We start from the raw sequence: 22,800 nt of genomic DNA, 5'->3' as shown, positions 1-22,800 counted from the left end.
TAATTGAACCTTTATAACATCTAGCTAAAACCAAAATCCTAATAAGTAGGAAGGTAGCTAAAACACAAACCCCTTCAGGTAGATGGCCCTGCTCAGTATGTAGAAAAGGAGTAGGTAGTAACTCTATAAGATGTACCCGGTGCAAGCTATGGACACATAAGAGGTGCAGCAACATCAAAGGCAGGTTAACTAGCAAGTTAGTTTTTGTTTGTGGCAGATGTTCAGGTGCAATAAAGACTGTAAACAAACAGGAAACAACTTCTATCTCATTCCAGGGTGAAAAACTAGAGGTAGTCGATAGCTTCCGCTATCTGGGCGACCAAGTTAGTAGTGGGGGTGGGTGCACTGAAAGTGTAGCTGCTAGAATAAGAATAGCCTGGGCAAAGTTTAGAGAGCTCTTACCCCTGCTGGCGACAAAGGGACTCTCACTCAGAGTAAAAGGCAGACTGTATGACGCATGCGTACGAACAGCCATGCTACATGGCAGTGAAACATGGGCTGTAACTGCTGAGGACATACGTAAGCTTGCAAGGAATGAAGCCAGTATGCTCCGTTGGATGTGTAATGTCAATGTGAATACCCGTCAGAGTGTAAGTATCTTGAGAGAAAAGCTGAACATTAGAAGCATCAGTTGTGGTGTGCAAGAGAGATGATTGCGCTGGTATGGACATGTGGTGAGAATGGATGAGGATAGCTGCGTGAAAAAGTGCCACACCCTAACAGTTGAGGGAACCCGTGGAAGAGGTAGGCCCAGGAAGACCTGGGCTGAGGTGGTGAGGCAAGACCTTCGTACATTGGGCCTCACCGAGGCGATGACTACTGACCGAGACCTTTGGAAATGTGCTGTGCGTGAGAAGACCCGGCAAGCCAAGTAAGATCGTTGCCAGTGCCCCTGGACTGGTTCTTGTGCGGGTGGCACATGAGATGCACCATTTTGAGCGTGGCCGTTGCCAGTACCGCCTGACTGGCTCCCGTAGGATTTTCGAGTGAGATCGTTGCCAGTGCCCCTGGACTGGCTTGTGCGGGTGGCACATAAAAGACACCATTTCGAGCGTGGCCGTTTTCGTGCGGGTGACACGTAAAAGCACCCACTACACTCTCTGAGTGGTTGGCGTTAGGAAGGGCATCCAGCTGTAGAAACTCTGCCAAATTAGACTGGAGCCTGGTGTTGCCATCCGGTTTCACCAGTCCTCAGTCAAATCGTCCAACCCATGCTAGCATGGAAAGCGGACGTTAAACGATGATGATGATGATGATGATTCCTGATCTCTCACCTTAACATCTAATCTACTTAAATCAATCATCAGATTCCTGTATTGATTATCCTTGTTATTTCCTAACATCCTTTCTTTTTTCAGCCCCTTAAACATTAGTAAATACATTATTATAAATTAATATAAATCCGATAATAATTTTTATCTTTTATTCACATTATATAAATAAAGCTTACCTATGTGTCTCCTAAATAGTATCATTATCTTATCTTCAGCTAAAAAATTTTTTTAAGATAATTCAAAATAGTTTTCATGAACACTATATACTTAATATCCTTAAATTTTACACCCTACCCAGAGCCCCTTAATTCAATACTGACATTATTTCATGATTTTTGTGGAAAATAATTACATCTCATTTTATTTATTTTATTAACATACCTCTTATTGTGAAAACATTGGTTAGAGTATTGTTGTTATCTGTACCACTATACTGTTACTCTATTCAGACTAAAAGTAAAAAACCTATTTGACCCATATACCTAGGGTTGTAACTCCTCAACATTAATTCCTCAACACTTTGATAGTAGTAAAATGACCTGATACTACTATGACCAGTGAAACCTTTAGATTCTAATACATTTTATAGCCTTGTCCATGCATACTGCTTACACCTTCCCTCTCTTTAGAAGTAATTGTCCCTTTGCTATCACCACTAGATAAGAAACAATAAAATCTGAGACAGTTAAAACTTTTGTCTAGAATCAATTACTAGCCTGATAGACTCAGCTATGTCAAGATGGACTTATGTATTCTTCCTCACATTTGGATTTTTATGTATTCTCTCTCCCACTTGAATTTGAAATGTTGCCACATTTATAATATGTCTTTTCTACAGTAATTTTTCTGCATTTTCGTGCAGCTGAAGATTGCTCTTCATATTGCATTTAAGGTAATGCTTGCATTACTTAAATAAATTGAAGTAGCATGAAACGTGCGTACTGCAATCACCTTTGAAATCCGTGTTGCTTATTTTTTGATTTTGATCACCTATCCTTTTGGGATACGATATTCGGGTGCCTACGCATAAGTACCATATTCAACCTTGAATATATATATATCATCATCATCATCATCATCATCGTTTAACGTCCGCTTTCCATGCTAGCATGGGTTGGACGATTTGACTGAGGACTGGTGCAACCGGATGGCTACACCAGGCTCCAATCTAATTTGGCAGAGTTTCTACAGCTGGATGCCCTTCCTAACGCCAACCACTCAGAGAGTGTAGTGGGTGCTTTTACGTGTCACCCGCATGAAAACGGCAACGCTATCTGTATATTCTTTTATTCTTTTATGTTTCAGTCCAATGACTGTGGTCATGCTGGAGCATCACCATTGTAATCATCTTTCCACTCTCCACTTTTGTTGGAGCGGATTTTGGTGAAGGATGGAGTTTGATGTTACTGCCCTCTTTTGAATTTCTTGCCTAGGTATTGGCTCATCCAGGATCTTGGCAAGCCAGTGGTCAAATTCACATTTGAAAACGTCTACATCCACTCTATGTAGGCTCCTCAGATGTTTCGGCAAACAGTTAAACAGCTGTGGGCCCTTGAAACCCAAGTTATTGCAGTACATCATCCTTGCCCGAGATGAAACAGTTTGCACATTGGGGACAGCACAGTGACGTCCCGTTCATGGTCTGGTATAGCTCTTTATTCTAAAGTTTGGTACCAGTCCTTCCAGTATCTTCCATACATATATCACTGCATACCTCTCCCGCCTTCATTCCAGGGAATAGAGTCGTAGCTCTTTCAATCTGTCCCAGTAGCACAGTCATTCCATTGATGCAATTTTCTTTGTGTAATGTCGTTGGATTGCTTCAAGCTCTGCTATCGTCTTTGTAGTATAAGGTGACCATACCTGAGAGCAGTAGTCCAGTCAGCTGAGGATAAATGACTTCCATTGTGTCATCATAATTTCCTGGTCCCTTATCCGGAAGGTTCTCAGAATCCAACCGGCCAGTCTTCTAGATACTCCTACCATTTTGTTGATATGTGTGTGAAATGAGGCATTGTTGCTTATTTCTATTCCAAGATCATGCACCGTATTTGATTCTGGGACCATTGCTCCACTTGGTCCAATGTACTGATGTCGTGATTCCTGAGCAGTGCTTAACTGGTAACGGAGGGCCTGAAATTTACTTGCATTAAATTGCATGTTGTTATCCTCAGCCCGTGTATGGATGGCATCTAGATCTTTCTGTAAGAGCATAGCATCAGAGGTTTCCTTGACTGACTGTGCAACTTTTGTGTCGTTGGCATAGCTGGTAAGCATGGCTGCCTCTGTCACTGATGGCATATCTGATAGGGCTACCATGAAAAGCAGTGGCCCCAGGACAGTGCCCTGAGGCACTCCACTCACTATTAGTGTCCCTGTGGAGAGAGCTCCATTGGCTGCTACAGTTTGGCTCCTGTCCTTTAAGAAATCATGCAGTCACTCTCCAACTTTACCAGTGATGCCAAGTCCCCATATTTTGTGGCATATCATTCCATGGTTGACCTTGTCAAATGCCTTCACAAAGTCGAGGTATACCACATCCACATTTGAGCAATTCATTAATTGCTTCACTACCCAGTCATAGTGTCACAGAAGCTGTGTAAGACAGCTCCTTCCCGGGCAAAAGCTATGTTGGGTGTTAGAGAGCAGGTCATTGTCCTCAAGGAACTCAATCAGTCTTTTTCTGACAATGCGCTCCATGACTTTGCTGACGTGGGAGGTGAGGTCTATAATTCCTAGCCTCTGCCCTGCTTCCTCCCTTATGGATAGGGCATATCATTCCCACTTTTAGTTTTTGGGGGAGTTTCTCCATCCTGAGGGACTCCTGGAAAAGAATTTGAAGCAGTCTAGCTAGAGTTCTTTTACATTTCTTTAGGAGGATTGCAGGGAATCCATCAGGGCCCATTGCCAAGTTCGAGCTCAGCACTTCAATGGCTGATATCACATCAGTTTCCTCTATGTTGATGTTATCAATAGTTGCCATTTCACAATGTGTCTTCAGGGTCAAAGAGCCTATCCAGCACATTCACTTGTAGCTTCCCCAGTGATATACTGAAAGCACTCTGGTATTGTGCATTCAGTAATTCACTGATCCTCTGGGGGTCCACAGTTGGTGAGCTATTTTCATCTAGTAGCGGTCCTATTTTGTAACACACTGAAGCAGATTCTTTCGCATATCTATAGAAGGCCTTAGGGTTTGCTTTAATGTTTTTCATAGTCCTGGCTTCCTTTTCTGCCCTTTCCTTTTCATGGGAAAGTTTGAGTGCATTTTCAATCTCAAGCAAGGTGCATTCAAGGTGGATTGAAATCTTTTAGATGTCCATTTAGACGATTTGAGATTTTTGTTCTTCGTCTCATTAGTATCCTCCCATCCCTGGGTATTATATTTTTCTTCGCCTGTTGATTTGGTGCTCTCTTTGGGGTAAACTTACTGCAGGTATCATATATGGTTGCCATGAAGTTCTGTAGTTTCATGTTGATGTTTTCCCCGGAGAGGATGGTGGACCAGTTACATTTCAGGACCTCTTTTTCAATGCCCTTCCAGTCAGCTTTGTGGAAATTCAGGCTAGAGATGAGATGAGCGTTTCTAGTATTTCATATGTCCATGGTCTTTTGTGGACCATACATCACCAGCTCTATTAAATTATGGTCTGAAAAAAGCGTTGGTGTCACTTTTACGTCATGTGTGAGTGCCGAGCTGTTTGTGAAACATAAGTCCAGAAAAGGATGATCAGCAGGTATTCCTGGATGTGCTAATAACTCACACAGAGTATGAGTTCAAAATATCCATATACCTGAACTTCAATTCCCGCCATCCATACAATATAAAGAGAGGGATTGTTCACTGCTTACAGCGTCAAGCAAAGACTATAAGTAGCAATCCTGATACCATCAAGAAATGATCAGGTTAAGAAACATTACTATGTAGCGACTACCCAGCAAGTATACTACAACCCCAGCTATAAGGGAAGAGGATAAAATCCAAGAAAAACCTGCAACAAAACAAGTGAGTCTGTGTGTGCTCGCGCGCGCATTTGTGTATGTAAGAAAAAAAAAACATTTACTAATAGAAAAGAATGCTATTAAAATAAATTAACTTTTATGCACCTTTTCTAAATCACTGTGGATAAATCCCAACAACAACCTTCTCAAGCTCCCCAATATTTTAAAATGATAAACAGAAACAATGAAGTGAGGGCTGAAACAATAATAAATTTTCAATGCTTTTTTTTAATAGCATAAATGTGAAAAACATCAATACATGCCAGAGTGACAAAGCGATGCAGAAGGTGGTTGTCTGATGTGCTAGAAACAACAGTCAAATCTTCCTTAAATCACACGCGTTTTCTGACGAAAAGGCGTGTGATTTATGGGAGATTTGGCTGTTTTCCAATATTTTTTTTTTGCCGAAAAGGCTTTTCCTATGGCTTTTAAGTGCGTAGTGCAAAAAAAAAAAAAGATAGAAAAAAAACTGGCCAAAATCGGTCCGGTGGTGGGGGTGTGAAAAAAATCATAAATTTTAAAACAGTTCTTTTCATAAAACGATGCCCCCCACCACCACTTCATTTCGAAGGCAGGGATGAAAAAATTGGATAAAATTCTCATCAAAAAAGAGAAAATCCAACTTATGTGGGCGTCCTGATCCGAAACTCCGCCCCTTAACAACCCTAAAGTCAATAGAACTCCACCACCACCACCACCACCACACTTGAACATTCAACGTTAATAGTTCTTTCATTTAAAAGTGATAAATTATTTTCTTTGACACTCGAAGTTCTCATTTTATGCCTCACAGTCGTCAATAAACTCATTGAAACAGATCACAATCCACTTGTTTAATTTTTTAGACGTTAAAAAAAAAGAAACCCAACTTAATGCCGCTCTCCTGTTGACTTAAAACTCTCCAACTAAAGTATTTTTGTTGAAAGTTCTTTTTTTATGAACTTCACTGCGATTCAATTTCAACAAAACAATCTTTTAAATTTACTTTTTAGGTGGCATTGTACCATTGAATCGACACATCCACCAACACTTCCTGCATACACGAATATACAGCTAGAATTTTTTCAGCGCCTGTCTTGTAAAATATATTTACCCATTTTTAAGGAGAGAATATCTTGGACACTTTATTGACAATCAAACCACAATTTCGTTGTTCTCACCGGGTCTGTGAGGTTCTCCAACCACAATCTTAACCGTTCTTTATATTTTAATTACAGTCCTACAATTATGTTGTGAAACATCGTATTGTTCAAAACATTTGGAGAGTATACCGTCAGTTAATTACTATTCTTTAGTGATTAACTGGACAGATACCTTATTCAGGGAACCACTACTTGTTGCGAAATAATTTGTAAAATCCTTGATTTACTGGAAGTTGTATTTTCTGTAGTTCCAGATAAACAAGAGCTACTGAAATGTTGGTTGCAAACAAATCAATGTCTATCTTCAAGACTTCTCACAAGAATTTGAACATCCAAGGAAATGGGTTACCTTTAACGAATCATTCAGCACAACAGAAATTGTCTGAATGTTCTTTAACAGCTGGACAACTTCCATATATCCAGTCAAAGAAAACTTATTTACGGAACGATAAACGAGAATCGGTGAGCTAGTAACTATTTCTAAATTCTACTCATGTTTTTATACTTCTTTCCTCATGGAGTAAAGTTATTTTGCGTCTGTGGTCATTTTTTCTGTGTCCCTTTGCCGTTCTTATGGTTGGCTATCAAGGGCCCGGGAACAGGGGGTGCAGCGGGTGCACCCGCACCCCCTAGAATTTTCAGGGGGTGCAAGATCAAAATTTGCACCCCCCCTACATAATCTTACCAGTTGCCGAAAAAAGTGTCTAAAATCTATCGGTATAAAATGCTGAAGTTCGATCTCGTTTCAAAACAAAGAAAAAAATAAATATATAAATAAATAAAAGTGATGAAGCTAGCATAAAATTCCCTCGAGAGTTCTGAAGGCAAGTAGCGTCAAAATACAAAAAAATAAGTAAAAATAACAACAGTAGCAGCAACAATAACAACAACAAAACCAGCATGTATGGTTAATTTTGAATATATAGCATTACTTGAATTATTGAAGACAGCTCCTACCCAGTTTCTGCCTGTCAATACTTCTCTCTATCTTTTAGTACCAGTCCCAAGTTCTTTGTAATTGACGTTGCTAAAGACTTAAAACATGGTTGAATAGATTCGACCGTTTGACCCCAGTCTAAAAATAAAGCCCCTTCAGAATTCTTTCAATACAAAACGACCATTATTTGCTTGACCACTGCCTGGGTAAGTGCTTTTTTTTTCAACTCCAACCTTTAGTCTTGATTCACCTTTTCATTCAATCTTTACTTTCCTTTTTGTCTTTATTCCTCTCTATCTGCTCTTTTTATCCTTCTCTTGAGTTCCTTATGAAATAGTTTCCTTTACTTACAAATCATATCTTAAAGACGTAGTTTAGGCAGAATGCCTTATATATAGACGACTTTCATTTTTTTTATCTTGCCTTAATTCTGTCATATTATTAATCAAAAGTCTTCTTGCCTATATATAAAATAGTATCTGCGTCATATCTGTTTCCGATAGTGTCCTGCTTTTTCGTTTTATATAGAAAACGTTGATTTAATTAGTTTGATAAGTGCCTCTGCACGAAACTCTCGAACCTTCAGTCACTATGTGACTTTCTCTGATGAATAAATCTATACTTATTGAGACTGACTCAACATAAGTTCTATTTTTCTTGTTTGAACCACTAACCTCTGATGAGAACCCAATAATGTTCGGAAATCGGCACTGTCATGCTATTAGCTGTCAGAAGTGAAAGTGCTCACTGCTAGTGAAGTATCTGTCTGTCTGCCTGCATGCCTGTTGCTGGCCTGTCGATTCTTTGGCTACTGACAGCTAATACCATGACTGGCCGGAGCGAGCTATATGTCTGTCTGTCTGTCTCTCTCTCTATCTATCTATTACTCGAAAGTTCGCGCGTCCGCGCTAGCTAGTCGTGAGTAGAAAACACAAATTTAATATAAAAACATATTTCCTGAAATTGCAAATTATTTAAAATATAAAAATATAATTTTCAACAGTGAGAATTTATCAAAATAGAAAACAAATGAAGTTTGAAGTTTAAAAATAATAGGATCGACCACTCACGACTAGCTAGCGCGGACGCGAGTACCCTTATACTCTGTGTTGTGTTTTCAAACGCATGGATATAGGTGTCAAATTTGTTCCAATAACTTTCGAGTAATAGATAGATAGATAGAGAGACAGACAGACATATAGCTCGCTCCGGCCAGTCATGGTATTAGCTGTTAGTAGCCAAAGAATCGACAGGCCAGCAACAGGCAGGCAGACAGACAGATACTTCACTAGCAGTGAGCACTTTCACTTCTGACAGCTAATAGCATGATAGTGCCCGGAAATCGATTAAAGTTTTTTTCAATCTACGGAGAAATGGCTAAATTTGCCAGCTTTATAAATATACGATATATATATAAATATAAATAGACCTCGATAATCGGCTCAGGATTCTCCCCAATGACTTTACAAAGGTCACTTGGGGCCCCAGTTCGCCGTGAAACCATTTGATAGCTGGTATCGTTACGAGGTCTATTTATATTTACCCACTTCTCTACTTGTAGAGTAAGCTCTCCTCCGGTTATATAGTTTTACCGTATATTATCACAATGTGTATATATATATATATATATATATATATATATATATATATATATATATATATATATGTACAGAGAGAGAGAGAGAGAGAGAGAGGTAGGTAGGTAGGTACATATGCAAGCACACATACACGCATGCATATACATACGAATGTATGTATTTGTGTGTCTGTATGTCACCCCACCATCGCCTGATAACTAATGTTGATGCGATTATGCCCCTGTAACTTGGCGGTTCGAAAAAAGAGGCGATAGAATTAAAACGAGGCTTCCAAAGAATAATTCCTGGCGTTGATTTCTTCAAATAAAAGACGGTGCTTTAGTATGGCCTATCATCTTTTGAAGCATATTGGATGGGCGGTTATGTTGCTGGTTTTGCCAATAAAAACAAGCACTATTTATGTGATGTTCGCTATTTGTTTTTCAGGTTTTTGTTCGACCAAGACGGACTATAATGTAATCTGAACCTTTCCCCCCTTATTTATTTATTTTTTTAACGGAATCCCACGTTTTAGGCTATGGAGATTCCGATTCTGAAAAAAATTGTTTGAAAAATTTCAATTCCCCCCCCCACCAAGCAGGCTATTTACATGCTAGAAATAACAGCCAAATCTCACAAAACTAGTGTTAGGGTTAGGGTTAGGCTTTGAGTTAGGGTTAGATTTACCCTGTGGATCTATATAAAAACCGGGGGGGGGGGATCGAAATTTTGAAATTGAGATTTTTGGAAATTTTTTTCAGAATCGGAATCTCCATAGCCTAAAATGTGGGATTCCGTAAAAAAAAAAAAGTGGGGAAAGGTTCAGATTACATCTGGACCATTTTTTCTGTCTTGTGTCTGCCCTTTTTAATCATCTGCCATGTTGTATTCAATAGAAATTCAAAATCTTATGGGAAACTTCGTAAATCTTGTAAGGGAACTTGCTGAAGAATGCAGTGCAGAAGTAAGCCAGTGGTTTAAGCGTCGGAACAATTTCCTCTCTGATACAATTCAAAATGAAATTTTAGAGGCATATGCTCATAACATTTTACGAGATCAAAATAAAAGTAGAAAATTCCAGATTTATTGGCATTATATGTGATGGTACCACTAATTGCTCTGGCATGGAACAAGTATCAATCACTGTCCGGTACGTTTCTGAAGACCTGAATGTCAATGAGGATTTTCTAGGTTTTTATAATCCCCGTGACTGCTCTTCGAAGACACTGACTAAGATTATTCTAGATGTTTTTTGTCACCTAAACATTTCACTTGGCTCAAAGTTATGCTGTTTTTCATTTGATGGTGCAAGTACCATGAGTGGAAACATTTCAGGTGTACAAATGCGATTGAAAAATTTGTTCCCAGGTACATATTTTGTACACTGTGGAAACCACTCTCTAGACCTTGTCCTCCAAGAAGTTAGTTTTAAGGTTACCTTTGTAGCTGATGCACTGAACTTTGTTCATCAATGCGCCATTCTTGTAAAAGAGTCACCAAAAAGAAAAGCACAATGGACAAATCTTTGTGTTGCAAGCAGTGTGTCTAACTCGGTGGTGCATTAGAGCAACAGCACTGAAACAAGCAGAAAACAATTATAAGAATATTCAAAATTGTTTTGCTTGACTTTCTTAATGACTTCTCGTTAAGAGCAACAACAAAGGCTACTGTTAAAGGGCTGCTAAAGCAATCTGGCAAAGCTTCCATTTTGTTTGGCATTAAAATCGCTGGGGATATATTTGGGGTATGTGAGCCAGTGGCACGTAGCTTACAGCGTCCAGGCACGACAGCCGGTGATTGCTTGAAATTGATTGAAAAGTTGAAAAACTCTCTTTCAAAAATGAGAAGTGTGAAGGTTTTTGAAAAATATTTTGATGAAGTATCCTCTTCTGACTTGGTGAAAATACCCAACATTTCGCGATCTAAAAATATACCACTGCGCTTTAGGCACACAACAACTACTGAAGAAGTTGCTCTTTCTTTCACCGATGACTGGCGTCGGCAATTTTTCCCTATAGTGGCTGTCATCGAAAATGAATTGACTCACCGGTTTCAGCAACAGGGAATACGTGTATGCTCTGAGCAAGAGGAGTTGCTATTGTCAGCAGTCAAATGTGGAGTATTTAACTTTGAAAATGCACCTGCTTCTTTTGATTTACTCTTACTGTCATCTCAAATCAAACTTCTTGCTGGCCTATGGACGGAAAGGGAAAATTTGCCTAACTCATTTAATGACATAGTTGAAAAATAGAGAGCGTCTGATGCTATTTTTCGTTCTAGTATGCTACAAGTGTTGGCATTAATGCAGCTTGTCTTGTCTTCACCTGTATCTGTTGCATCAAGCGAAAGAACATTCAGTGCACTTCGCCGTTTGAAGACCTGGCTCCATACCACAATGACACAGCACTGTCTTACACATTGTACCATAATGCATGTACATAAAAAAATATACGATGAAAACACTTTGCACATCCTCATGAAACGTTTCATTAACAAAATGTGTGAGCGTAGGAACACTTTTGGAATATGTTGATACAGTTTTTTTTCATATATGTGTGAATTATGGAGTGATGCAAAAACTCGGCTTACTTCCATTTTAACACTACTTATAGCTTCATTATTTCTTTCTTGGTAAACTGACATTTGAATGTTCGGACGCGTGCTACTTGCTGTAAAAAGAGCAAGGTTATCCATGTAATACAAAAAGAAAATTGCAGATAAGTTGAATATAAAAGTGAAAAATAATCATTGAATACTGAAAAAACATTCACCTCCCCTAACTTTAAATCCTAACCCTTAATAAAATATGGGAAAAGCTGGAGATGAATGTTTTGAAAACATTCTGAACTATCTTTCAGAATGGTTTACTTTTCAATGAAATGTCATTTTGTTATTTTTCATGTTTTTATTCAATTAATCTGCAATTTTCTTCTTGTATTAAATGGATAACCCACCCTCCATTTACAGCAAGTAGCGAGCATCTCGTTTTTTACCTGTGTGCTAAATTTGACTACTTACGACTAACACGGGCACATGCGCAAATTTGTGACATGCACACTCCCAGAACTCGGATCCACACTTCTCCAGTAGTGCCAAATTTTGAAACTGAGTTTGCACCCCCTAAGCAAATTTTGTTCCCGGGCCACTGTTGGCTATAACAGGGGTTTTCAAACTTTTTGACTTGCGGACCCCTTTATATTTCAGGCTTTACCTTAGGGATCCCCTTATAAATGCTTATGAAATTTATACATAAATATTTGCTTAAAATAACATTTTTACATTTATTTATTTAACAGTATTTAACAAATAGGTTTATTGTCAATTATACACACAGGATGATTTTTTAATACATACTTAGTGAGAAGGATGTGCTTGCTTGGCTTTGCACAAACTGTCAATTCTTGGAGATATTAATGACAAACATACACGTAAGTCACTTTCTGGAGCAAGTCTGGATCTGTATTTGTTTTTCAGATTGGTCAATGCCGAAAATCCTGCTTCGCATAAATATGTTGTTGCAAACGGTAGCAAAATCTTAACTGCCTTTCGAGATAACAATGGATACTCGGAGGCTACAGTAAGCCAGAATTTCGAAAGTGGTTGCTGCATAAAACTGATTTTTAAAGCTCTGTCACATGAAATTTCAGCCGGTTCTTCCAGTTCATTTCCTGTGAGCATGTCATCAGCTATTAGTCAAAATTTTCAATACTATATGGAACATCTTTCGAGAAATATTTGTCAAAATGCTCACCTAGTGATATTAAATGTCGTTTAATATCTACAATTACCAAATCAACATTAACTGAACTATTGTTACTGAGATATTCAGCCAGTGTAGGGAACATATCTAAAGTTTTCTTACTAACTTTTGTAGTCCATGTATTCAGTTTTTTCTTGAAGGCTTCTATTTTGTCACGACTAAATAAAATATTTGAATTTCTTCTAAGTTTGTTGAATATATCTACTAGATAAGCAACTTTGCAAAGCCAAATTTTATCAACCATTATCGAAGCCAGTTCAGCATTATAATCACACAAAAACATCCTACCTCGCGAAAGCCATCTTACCTCTGTATGAAGCAACAGACTTAAATGTTCAGCCCCCATCTCACCACAGAGTATTGCAAAGAAACGACTATACAGTGGTCTTGTTTTAATGAAAATTATCACCTTAATACAACATGACAAGACTTCGGACAAAGAAGCATCCATTTTTTTGGCAACCAGAGCTTCTCGATGAATAATGCAGTGATTGATGCCACCCCATATGCCAATACACTGGCTCCATAACAAGCCTGATTGAAAAAGAAAAGAGTCCAATACTTTGAAAACTTCCTCCCCAGTTGTTCTAGTGGGCATAGGATAGCAAAATAGAAAATCTTCACATTGGAATTAGACACTGAGGGAAAATGGCTGTAACTTTTTTATTTTTCAATTTTGGCGATTTTCGTTTTCGATAATGTGTTCTATATGTCACGGTCATGCGATTCCCCCTTAAAAAAAACTTGGGCCACCCCTCCCCTTCCCCCCACACACGGGGGTGGTGGTGGTGGTGGTGGCGATTTTCATTTTTGACATTGTGTTCTACATGTTCAGGTCGTACGAATAGCCTTCTCGCAACTTAGATGTGAAAATGAAGGCTTACATTTATATTGAAACAGAAAAAGGATCATATGTGGAGTCCCCACCACGAAACTTGATATGTTAGAAATAACAGTTAAACGCGGACAATCCAAATCTTGCATTGGTCCAGATGGACTATATGTAAATAAATATGAAGGAAAAAATGCGCTTTGGCAAACGTGGTTAGGGTTAGGGTTAGGTTTTGAGTTAGGGTTCGGGTAAACCTAACCCTGACCCTGACCCTAACCCTAACCAGATTTGGCTGTTATTTCTAGCATGTAAATAGCCTGCTTGGTGAGGGGGGGAGATTGAAATTTTTCAAACAATTTTTTTTCAGAATTGGAATCTCCATAGCTTAAAACGTGGGATTCCGTAAAAAAAAAATAATAAATAAGGGGGGGGAAGGTTCAGATTACATATAGTCCATCTGGACCAATGCAAGATTTGGATTGTCCGCGTTTAGCTATTATTTCTAGCATATCAAGTGTGGGGGGTGTAGGGAAGGGGGGGTTCCAAAATTTTTTCAGGGGGAATCGCATGACCGTGACATATAGAACACATTATCGAAAACGAAAATCGCCAAAATTGAAAAATAAAAAAGTTACAGCCATTTTCCCTCAGTGTCTAATTCCAATGTCCACCAGAAAATCTTCACTTTCCCAACAATATCGCACATACACCATAAGTTGAGATTCACTGGTAATATCTGTGCTTTCATCAAGTTGTAAGGCAAAAAAGCTTGTTTTCACTGTCAATTAACTGAGATTTTATATCTTTTGACATATCTTCTATTCTTCGTGCAATCGTGTTGTCTGACAGTGGCACAGCTTTCAATTTCGCAGCACATTTTCCATCCAAAACTGCCTCACACATGTCTATTGCACAAGTTCTTCAGCAATATTATGGGCCTTCTTAGCACGAACCACTCTCATTGCCACTAAATAAGATGCCCGTAGTAGTTTATAATTTGATGTTATTGACATTTTAAAAGTCGTTGTATCTTTTAAATATGCATCCTTTTTTTCTTTCAAAAAAATCTTTTGGTTTTGTGGCAAATTGAAGATGTAGTGTTGTTAAATGTCGCAGCAATTTAGCTGGTTTCAAGGCTTCATTCGACAACAGCTTATGACAAAGTAAACACTGTGCTCTGTTAGCATTAGACACACTTTCAATGAATCCAAATCAAATATACTCCATGTTGTATTTTCTTAATTTATTTTTCTGAACAATCTCTTCTGTCTCTGTATCAGATTCTGAGTTGATTTCATCATGAGCTTTCCGTTTCAAAAATTTATCCATGGGTAACGCTTGCACCCTGAAAATTTAACGCAAAAAACATAAATTCCCACTTTTCTTATGTCACGAACCATAATTAATGTGAATGGAATTCCTGACACGCGATCAATGCTTAATTGACAACTTAATTGTTTTAATCGATGGGACTTTTAGGATATATTACAAAATTATTTACCTATTATTTACCTGTTATTTCATGCGCTTACATTTACAAAATAAAAAAAAAACGAGGTACTACTAAAGCAGCACGGTCCCGAACGCGCAGTCGCGCGTCCACGCTAGCTAGTCGTGAGTGGTCGATCCTAACCCTAACCCTAAACACGTATCCATTTGCACACGCGGGTTAGGGTTAGGGATAAGGTTAGGGTTAGGATCGACCACTCACGACTAGCTAGCGCGGACGGGACCGTGCTGCTTTAGTAGTACCAAAAACGATTTCGATTAAAAAAACATATAAAATCAAATTGCCCATAAAAGGTATTTGCTGTCCACGGACCCCCTGTGGTCCGCGGACCACAGTTTGAAAACCCCTGGGCTATAACCTTTGAAAGAAGACGGGGTTGCTATAGTAAAGCAGTAAAACAGTATAAGATGAAAAGAAAATACACACATGTTCTTGGGAAGTGGACTGCAGCTGGAACTCACTCCCAGGTTTTACAACTTATGATAAGTGGTTAGAGGAGACGGGAATTGATCTTTCAAAAGGTAGAAAATGAAGCCACTCGTAAGTGGGGCGAGTGGTTCCATTTCCATTTTTCATATTCATGTTTTCATGCATTATAACATACATTTTTGTTTTATTTTATGTTTTATGTCCCACATGTTTTACCGTTTTGTCCCCTATGTGTGTCCCAGTATGGGAAATATATAAAAAAAAAGCTCATTTTTTAGTTATGTAAGATGAGACTATATCATATCGTTTTAAAATTGTCGAAGTCGTGATTATAATGAGGTTTGGTTTTGATTTTTAGCTCCATCGAAGGGCTTGGAACAATACAAAATAAGCTAACCTCAGCAACAGAAATGAATTACAGTTATGAGAAATAAAAGAAACAATAAAAGAGAGAGAGAGAGGGAGAGAAAGAGTATTCTTACCTAATAAGTTCGTAATAACATGCTTGACCTCCAGTATAGATTATCCGCGTCTCCTGAAAGTTAAAAGTTGTTAAACAGGAATTTTTCAGAATGTAAATTAAACTGTCCAATCCACTGCAATTGAATAAAACTATGGTTCAAGTACATTTGCGAAAAAATTTCTCTTTTGAAATTTCAATTTTTAAAAAATTTTGGTAAATTTTCAGATTAGCATCCGCATGATGTTCACTAGGGTGTTATTGTTAGGATTTTAGGGTCAGGGTTAGGGTTACTGTTAGGGTTAAGGAATTCCGTCCCTAATCCTAACTGTAACCCTAACCCTAAAACTAACCTTAAAACCCTAACCCTAATACTCTAGTGAAAATCGTGCAGGTGTTAATCTGAAAATTTACCAAAATTTCTTCCTTCCTCACTTTTCTGAAACTTATTTTTTAGTTTTGACTTTTTCTGAAAATTTATTCAAATTATTATCTGTAGTGTGATGGAGGAATAAGAAGCAAAAGGGAGAAAGAAATACAGTGACCTTACCTGTTGTCCGTGGCAGGATGAGCGATCATTGACTGGATCAAAACATGACCTTTGACACGCGCCGTCTCTGCTCGAACTGCCTGCACGTGCTCGGTGTCCACGCATGCCCCTGTTTGCCTCATCTGCAATCCTCTCCACCAACACCACATAGCTCATCACAGTCCATAACACCACAAACACCACACGTCCCCCTGATCTACAGATCACTCAACCGGCTTTCCCACTCACTCCTCGCTCCCGAACTCACACCTTAACTGGTTTCATAATCAGCCAACCAGGGAGGAGGGTGCTGCTTCCTCTGTGGTCGCTGTGTGACCCCGGGACTGGCCTGTGTTCCTGGAATGCTACTGCTAGCTTCATTTTCTTGCCTACTGCTGCTGTCTTCATCTTCTTGCTCACTGCTGCTGATTTTATCCTCTGAGGCATTGACAATCTTTTGCACACTCAAAACATGGCTTGGCATACCATCGACAGAGACGTTGTTCTTCGAATTGATGGAGGTTATTGTTCCCTTTCCCCATTGTGATGTACACCGTGCATTTGGTGGTTTTACCTAAATTTCTTCCCTGACCTGCACGAAGGCGTGCTCTTCCTCTCCCCCGGGTCTCACTGATGCAGTACACGGGTGCCTCCACTCGTACCTGAATATTGCCTTGTGTGGTACCAACTCCTCAGCCTGTCCTGACCTGGGCGACATATTGTACCAAAATACGGCCTCGATTGGTGAAATGTGGCCCCTCTCTGCCATGGTCTTGATGATACGATGATGCCTTTCCACCACTCCATTTCCACTTGGTCGGTATGCCGCCCTGAAGAAGCGGCTGACCTGCCACCCATCAAGCATTTCTTTCAGTACCTCCAAGTGAAATGCAGTGCCATTATCCAGAAGCAGCTCCTCCACGGGACCTCGTTCCAGGAATATCTCATTTAATACTCCCACGATTTCCTCTGCAGTCCCTGTCTTCATCTCCCTCCATATGGCCAACCGCAGTCAACTATTGAGAGGTACGTCCCCTGCTGGTAGTGTGTTATGTTCACTGCCAGTCATTTCCAGTTGTGGTTCACTTGAATACTTCCCACCTCATGTACGCCCGGAGCAGGGTCGATAGACTGGCACCTGTCAGCTGCTAAGCACTCTCTGCACGCTCCATCTTGTTACATCGGAGTCGACTTTCCTGGTTAGGAACAACGTCCTGTCCACTCCCATGTGATGCATGGTATGCAGTCTCCTCAACTTCGAGTCACTCAGGCAGCATACTGCAGCCACAGCCTGCTCTACATCTTCTGGCACCTGCAACCAGGTTCGCTTTACCCTGGTTAGGACGTCTGCCCTGTTCTTCTCGGAAGGCACAAAAATCACACTCAGCTTCAGATCGAACTCTGCGGTTAGTTCACGCAGTATCCCCAATCGACACTTTACCAACATCTCCGTGGCTCCTTGGGTTTGCACCTTCTGCTCATTGGTGATGACTGCCGTCACCCAACCAAGCACATTGGCCGAATCGGTCCAAATTTCTATGGTGCGCAGCCCCCACTTCAAGGCCAGGTTCACCCCCTTCAACACAGTATCCAACTCTGCCACATTGATATGGTTGCAGTCATCCGTCTTCCTGAGCCAGGCTGCATCTTCCACCGTGACGCTTCCCATTTCCAAGACAACCCCTGTTGTGATGCTACTGGCGTCACACCATATGATCCCGCTCTTTGATTTGGGAACATACCATCTGCCCCTCACTCGATCCTCTGCTCTCACTCTGAGCAAGACTTCCTGCATCATGTCGGTCGTCTTCTCCCCCACTCTATCATTCGACTTCGCTCCTTCGGCTCATCTCTTGATGAAGCTACATGCTGTCCGGAGTCATCCTGCAATTGGGTAGTGTCCCACCAGCTTCCCACACACCAAGAACAGTTCCCGTCTACTCATGCTGGTGCCCAGTTCGGGGATCTCGTTCCCTCGCCGAAACACCAACGCGCCAGCCTTGTCTCTCCATAGCTTGAGGCCCAGTGCAGTACCTTCCTCCATCGCCTCTGGTGGCTTGGCAATCAGTCCAAAACTCTTCAGGTGGCCAATGACCTCCATTGCTGGCATAACGGTTTCATCTACAAGGATGTCATCGATGTACGAATTGGTGGCCCTTTTTACTCTGTCCACCTTTCCCAGGATGGCCTTGAGAATTGTTGCCATAATCTTTGACGCTGAATTTAGCCCGAAACCCAGCCTAGTCAGACAGTTTGTCCGGCCCCTATATCTGACAAGCTGATGCTTCCACAGTCTCTCAGCAACATGCAACTGCAGGTATGCCGACTTCAAATCAACGATCGTGGAGGCCCCTGTCATCTACCTCCACTCTCGTAAGGTGTCCCTGCAGACATCTGTGGCCTCGCCGCCCGTATGACATGATACGTGGTCATTCAGCTCTTGGAAGTCAAGCACTGGCCTGAGCTTATGCTTTGTGGGCTTTACCACCGCCATCAGCGGCAGGACTCCACTCTCTACTTCTTCCTCCCAAGGAATCAATATGCCCTCCTTAATCCACCGCTTCACCTCCCCCTCGAACTCGCTTCTGGCATCTCCTTTCAGAGTATGCTGATAGCAGCCCACTTTATTTTTTAACGTCGGGGGCTCTCCCTTCCAGTGCCACTCCACTGTCCACCTCTGGCCATCGAAGACAGCACGAAAGTCCTGGTCTTCAATGGTGTGCGCAGCATAGTTTTCTTCGCGGTTCTCACCAATGCACGGTCTTGCCATACATGGTTTCCCCACAACCTTGAATGCTACACCGGCCTTGTTGACAGTGACACCTCCTAAACGGGTGATTGCATCCAGCTCCATCACCATCACCACGTCAATCTCGTCCACCAGGTGGCCAACTACAATTGCTTGCTGTGTCATCTTTGTTCCCTGCACCAAAATCTGCACATCTGTAATACCTTCACAGTGTACCTCCCTTCCATCGACTGCCCTCACACTGCTTTCTCCACTCCACGTCTCTACCACTCCTGGAGTCATCAGGGTCGTCGTACAGCCCGTGTACATAAGGGCTCGTGACATCTTCCCCTCCACCAGAATGTCGACAACAGGTAACAACAAACGCGCCTCTATTGATCCAAAGGGATAACTACTGGCGCAGTAGTCTCCCTTAGACCGTTTCCCTGCAGACATTCGCTGGCTATATGTCCTGTTTCTTGACACCAGTAGCAAATGACCTCAGGCTTGGGTGACCTGCAGTCGCGGACCCTGACACCAGAAACACTGTCCTTTGAATGGTCGCACACATTCCTTGTTTGACCCCCTCTCCACTACTCCTTGCTCGGCAACTTTTCGTTGTTGCAGTCGCTGCTACCGGCGGCGTCCTGCAATATGAAACTAGCACGCGAGCCCGAGTTATAATATCTGGCATCGCCATTGAGTTGACATTCGGCAGCTTATGCAACTCGACCGACATGTGGTCAGGAAAGCCAGTCACAAACGCTAACTTAACCGTCCGGTCCAGCGATTCTCCTTCATACCCCGCCAGTTTAGCCAATCTCCTAAGTTCGTTGGCAAATATGTCGACCTGTTCGCCAGTCCACTTTACTTTCCCCAGGCGAGCGTACGCTTTGAACATTCCTTCTGCAAAGGCCTCCATCAAGCGGATTTATATTTTTTCCACGCTAAGTTGGTCCCTTTTCTTCCATTTCTAAGTATAGCGCCAACGCCGAACCATCTAGGTACAGCGGTAGAAAACTCGCTAAGTCATCTATCCCGTGGAGGTTCGCAACCAACTTCATCTTCTTTAACCAAGCGACTACATCCGTGTCACCGCAAAATGGTTTGACCATATCGTTTGAAATACAGACTACACTCATAATTCGTTTTTTTTTTTGTTATGGGCCGAAATAGCTTGTAGTGTGATGGAGGAATAAGAAGCAAAAGGGAGAAAGAAATACAGTGACCTTACCTGTTGTCCGTGGCGGGATGAGCGATCATTGACTGGATCAAAACACGACCTTTAACACGTGCCGTCTCTGCTCGAACTGCCCGCACATGCTCAGTGTCCACGCATGCCCCCGTCCCTCTTCCGCTGGCCCCTGCCTCATCTACCTCGTCTGCAATCCTCTCCATCAACACCACATAACTCATCACAGCCCATAACACCACAAACATCACATTATCAACAAAAGTGTTCCAACCACGACCATCCTATCTTTTTAAAAGCGTCCCAGCCATGACCATCCATTCGTTTTTTTTTTTTTTAAGTGTTCAATGAAATGGAATAGCCATGAAATGTAGTGAACTAAAAATAGGAAGAAACAAGGGTTAAACTATAGTGTTTGACCCGAGCAAAAAAAACAAAAGAAAAATAGTGTAATAGGTGTAAAACAACTTGCTCTAAGTGAATATAAGAAAAAAATACGCGCTCGCGAATGTGGGGGGGGGGATTCGGAAAATTCACATCCTCAGACCATGGCCTTTAAACTTCACCCAAGCAAAAAAAAAAAAAAAAAAAAAAGTGTAATAGGTGTAAAACAATTTGAAGAGTAGATGTTTGTAAGCCATTCAAGAACACACACACACACAAAGCGAAATGGTTGGTTCACTGCAACATTTAAATCACATTTCAATCTCGATATTTTTGTCGCTTTGAAACCGAGACTTGTTCACTGACAAAACAGATGCAGCACAAGTTTTTGTCAGGATTTTGCCATGGTTTCAAAGAACAAAAATATTTAGACACAAACGAAATTTAAATTTTGCAGTGACAGTAACAGCTTTTGTTGTTCTGGAATTGCTAACAAACATCTTACATGCTTCAAATTCTCTTAAATATTCAACCTTACCCTGCCCCTATTTACAAAACTTTCCTCTATTTTCCTTTTTTTTTTTTGATTCTTTATATAGACAGTTCATATTATTAAAATAAATTCTCTTTAACATGTGTAGCGTGCTTCTCTCTCTCTCTGTTATATATACATGACTGCGGACGTAGCGGATAACAGCTAGTCTTCAGCTGCATCTTTGGACCCTATTGTGTCCACCACTCTGATTGGTTGGTATTGGCATATTTTTGTCTCTTGTTCCATCTCGCGCCAGGGTGCAACCCAACCAATCGCCGCCCAGTTGAGCCGATTGTATGGTATAAAATCTAGCTTTCCATCCCGGCTCTAGACTTTTCTTGAGTTTGATCCTTGATTGCTTTCTCCGTAAGGTCAGTTGTTGTGTTAAATATTGCTGTTATTGTTATATTTGTGCTTGTTGGTTTCCTGTAAGGGAAACGTTGTTGAAATTTTTGTACAAAGTACATATAATGTGAACTGTGATCCTCCCCCTTAGGAGGAAGGAATTTTTTGTGAACTGTTAAACTGTTTTTCCATTTTGGAAAATTGTTATTTTTGTGCTCCGTTATACGGAATTGTTTAAAAAATTGTGAAAATGGCTTCTATGGAAGAAAGGTCAACACTGAATTTCGCGGCGGCCGTGAACAAATTTATTTAAAAGTTGAAGAGATTCAAACTTTTTTTGGTATGATCTCTGAAAAGGACGGTGAGTCAAAGATTATGCTACCAAGTGAACTACAAAATAAGATAAAAGAAAAAACAATAGTATACAAAACCTACTAAATGGAATCCAAGAGGTTTGAACACTTAGAGGAAAGCTCTATAGAGAAGTGTCTTGGTGCTACTATGCGTGAAATTAAATATTTAACGAGTGGCACAAAATTTGCCACGATAGAAGCAAGGTTTGAGTTGATAGAGCAGGCGAAGGATTATTTGACTCGAACCTTGCAAAGTGGCAAAATTCTTCTACTACATTTATATCTGGGACGTAGGACGTCCTGGATAAAGATTAAAAATATCCCCCCAGAGGTAGAGGTAGGCTGGATCGTGGCCACCCTGCTTTTTAAAAGGGAAGATAAAATTAAAATCATACAGATTACAAGAGACGGACCTCAAAATTGGCGGGGCCAGACCCTCGAGATCCTGGCCCAAGCCATGACTGATGAGTTAGAACTGCCCGAAACGATAGTTATGGAGGACGTGAGCATTCCTCTACATGTGGAAGGCAGAAGGCCACACTGTTTTAAGTGCGGTAAGAAAGGCCACATAAAAGAAAAGTGTCCGGACAACAAAAAAGTAGACCAATTTCTACCTCTACCCCACTCCAAGGAAGATGATCCACCAGGAGGAAACATCGGCAACCAAGAAACTAAAGGAAAAACTAAAATTAAAAGAGGTTGCACCTGCGGCCCCTGCAGGAACCAAAGAAGGTGCTCTCCCGGCCACGGAGGCCGTAACCAAGAATGCACTCACCAAAGAGGGTGAACTCCCAGCCAAGGAGGCCGTTAC

The 22,800-nt window shown here is 40.8% G+C and overlaps 2 protein-coding genes across 11 annotated transcripts in view; one reads left to right on the top strand and one right to left on the bottom strand.

Moving 5' to 3' along the window:
* LOC106884493 (U3 small nucleolar RNA-associated protein 14 homolog A) overlaps positions 1–8,214 on the bottom strand; it is a 102,405-nt gene extending 94,191 nt beyond the window's left edge. The window contains exon 1 of the mRNA XM_089338881.1: positions 7,376–8,214. The gene's annotated coding sequence lies outside the window, so the exon portion shown is untranslated. The remainder of the gene's footprint in view (positions 1–7,375) is intronic.
* LOC106877675 (uncharacterized) overlaps positions 5,983–22,800 on the top strand; it is a 123,725-nt gene continuing 106,907 nt past the window's right edge. For all 10 annotated transcript variants that reach the window (XR_008266439.2, XM_089338889.1, XM_052975337.2 and 7 more), the window contains exon 1: positions 5,983–6,880. Coding sequence is in view for 9 of the 10 variants with exons in the window: in XM_089338889.1 (XP_089195015.1) it covers positions 6,692–6,880 (189 nt within the window). In the remaining variant the exon portion in view is untranslated. The remainder of the gene's footprint in view (positions 6,881–22,800) is intronic.

Source organism: Octopus bimaculoides, chromosome 21, assembly GCF_046866305.1.
Source record: "Octopus bimaculoides isolate indiv1 chromosome 21, ASM4686630v1, whole genome shotgun sequence".
Classification (NCBI taxonomy): Eukaryota; Metazoa; Mollusca; class Cephalopoda; order Octopoda; family Octopodidae; genus Octopus; species Octopus bimaculoides.
Note: the sequence above shows the minus strand (reverse complement) of the source record. Positions and strands in the feature narration are given on the sequence as shown.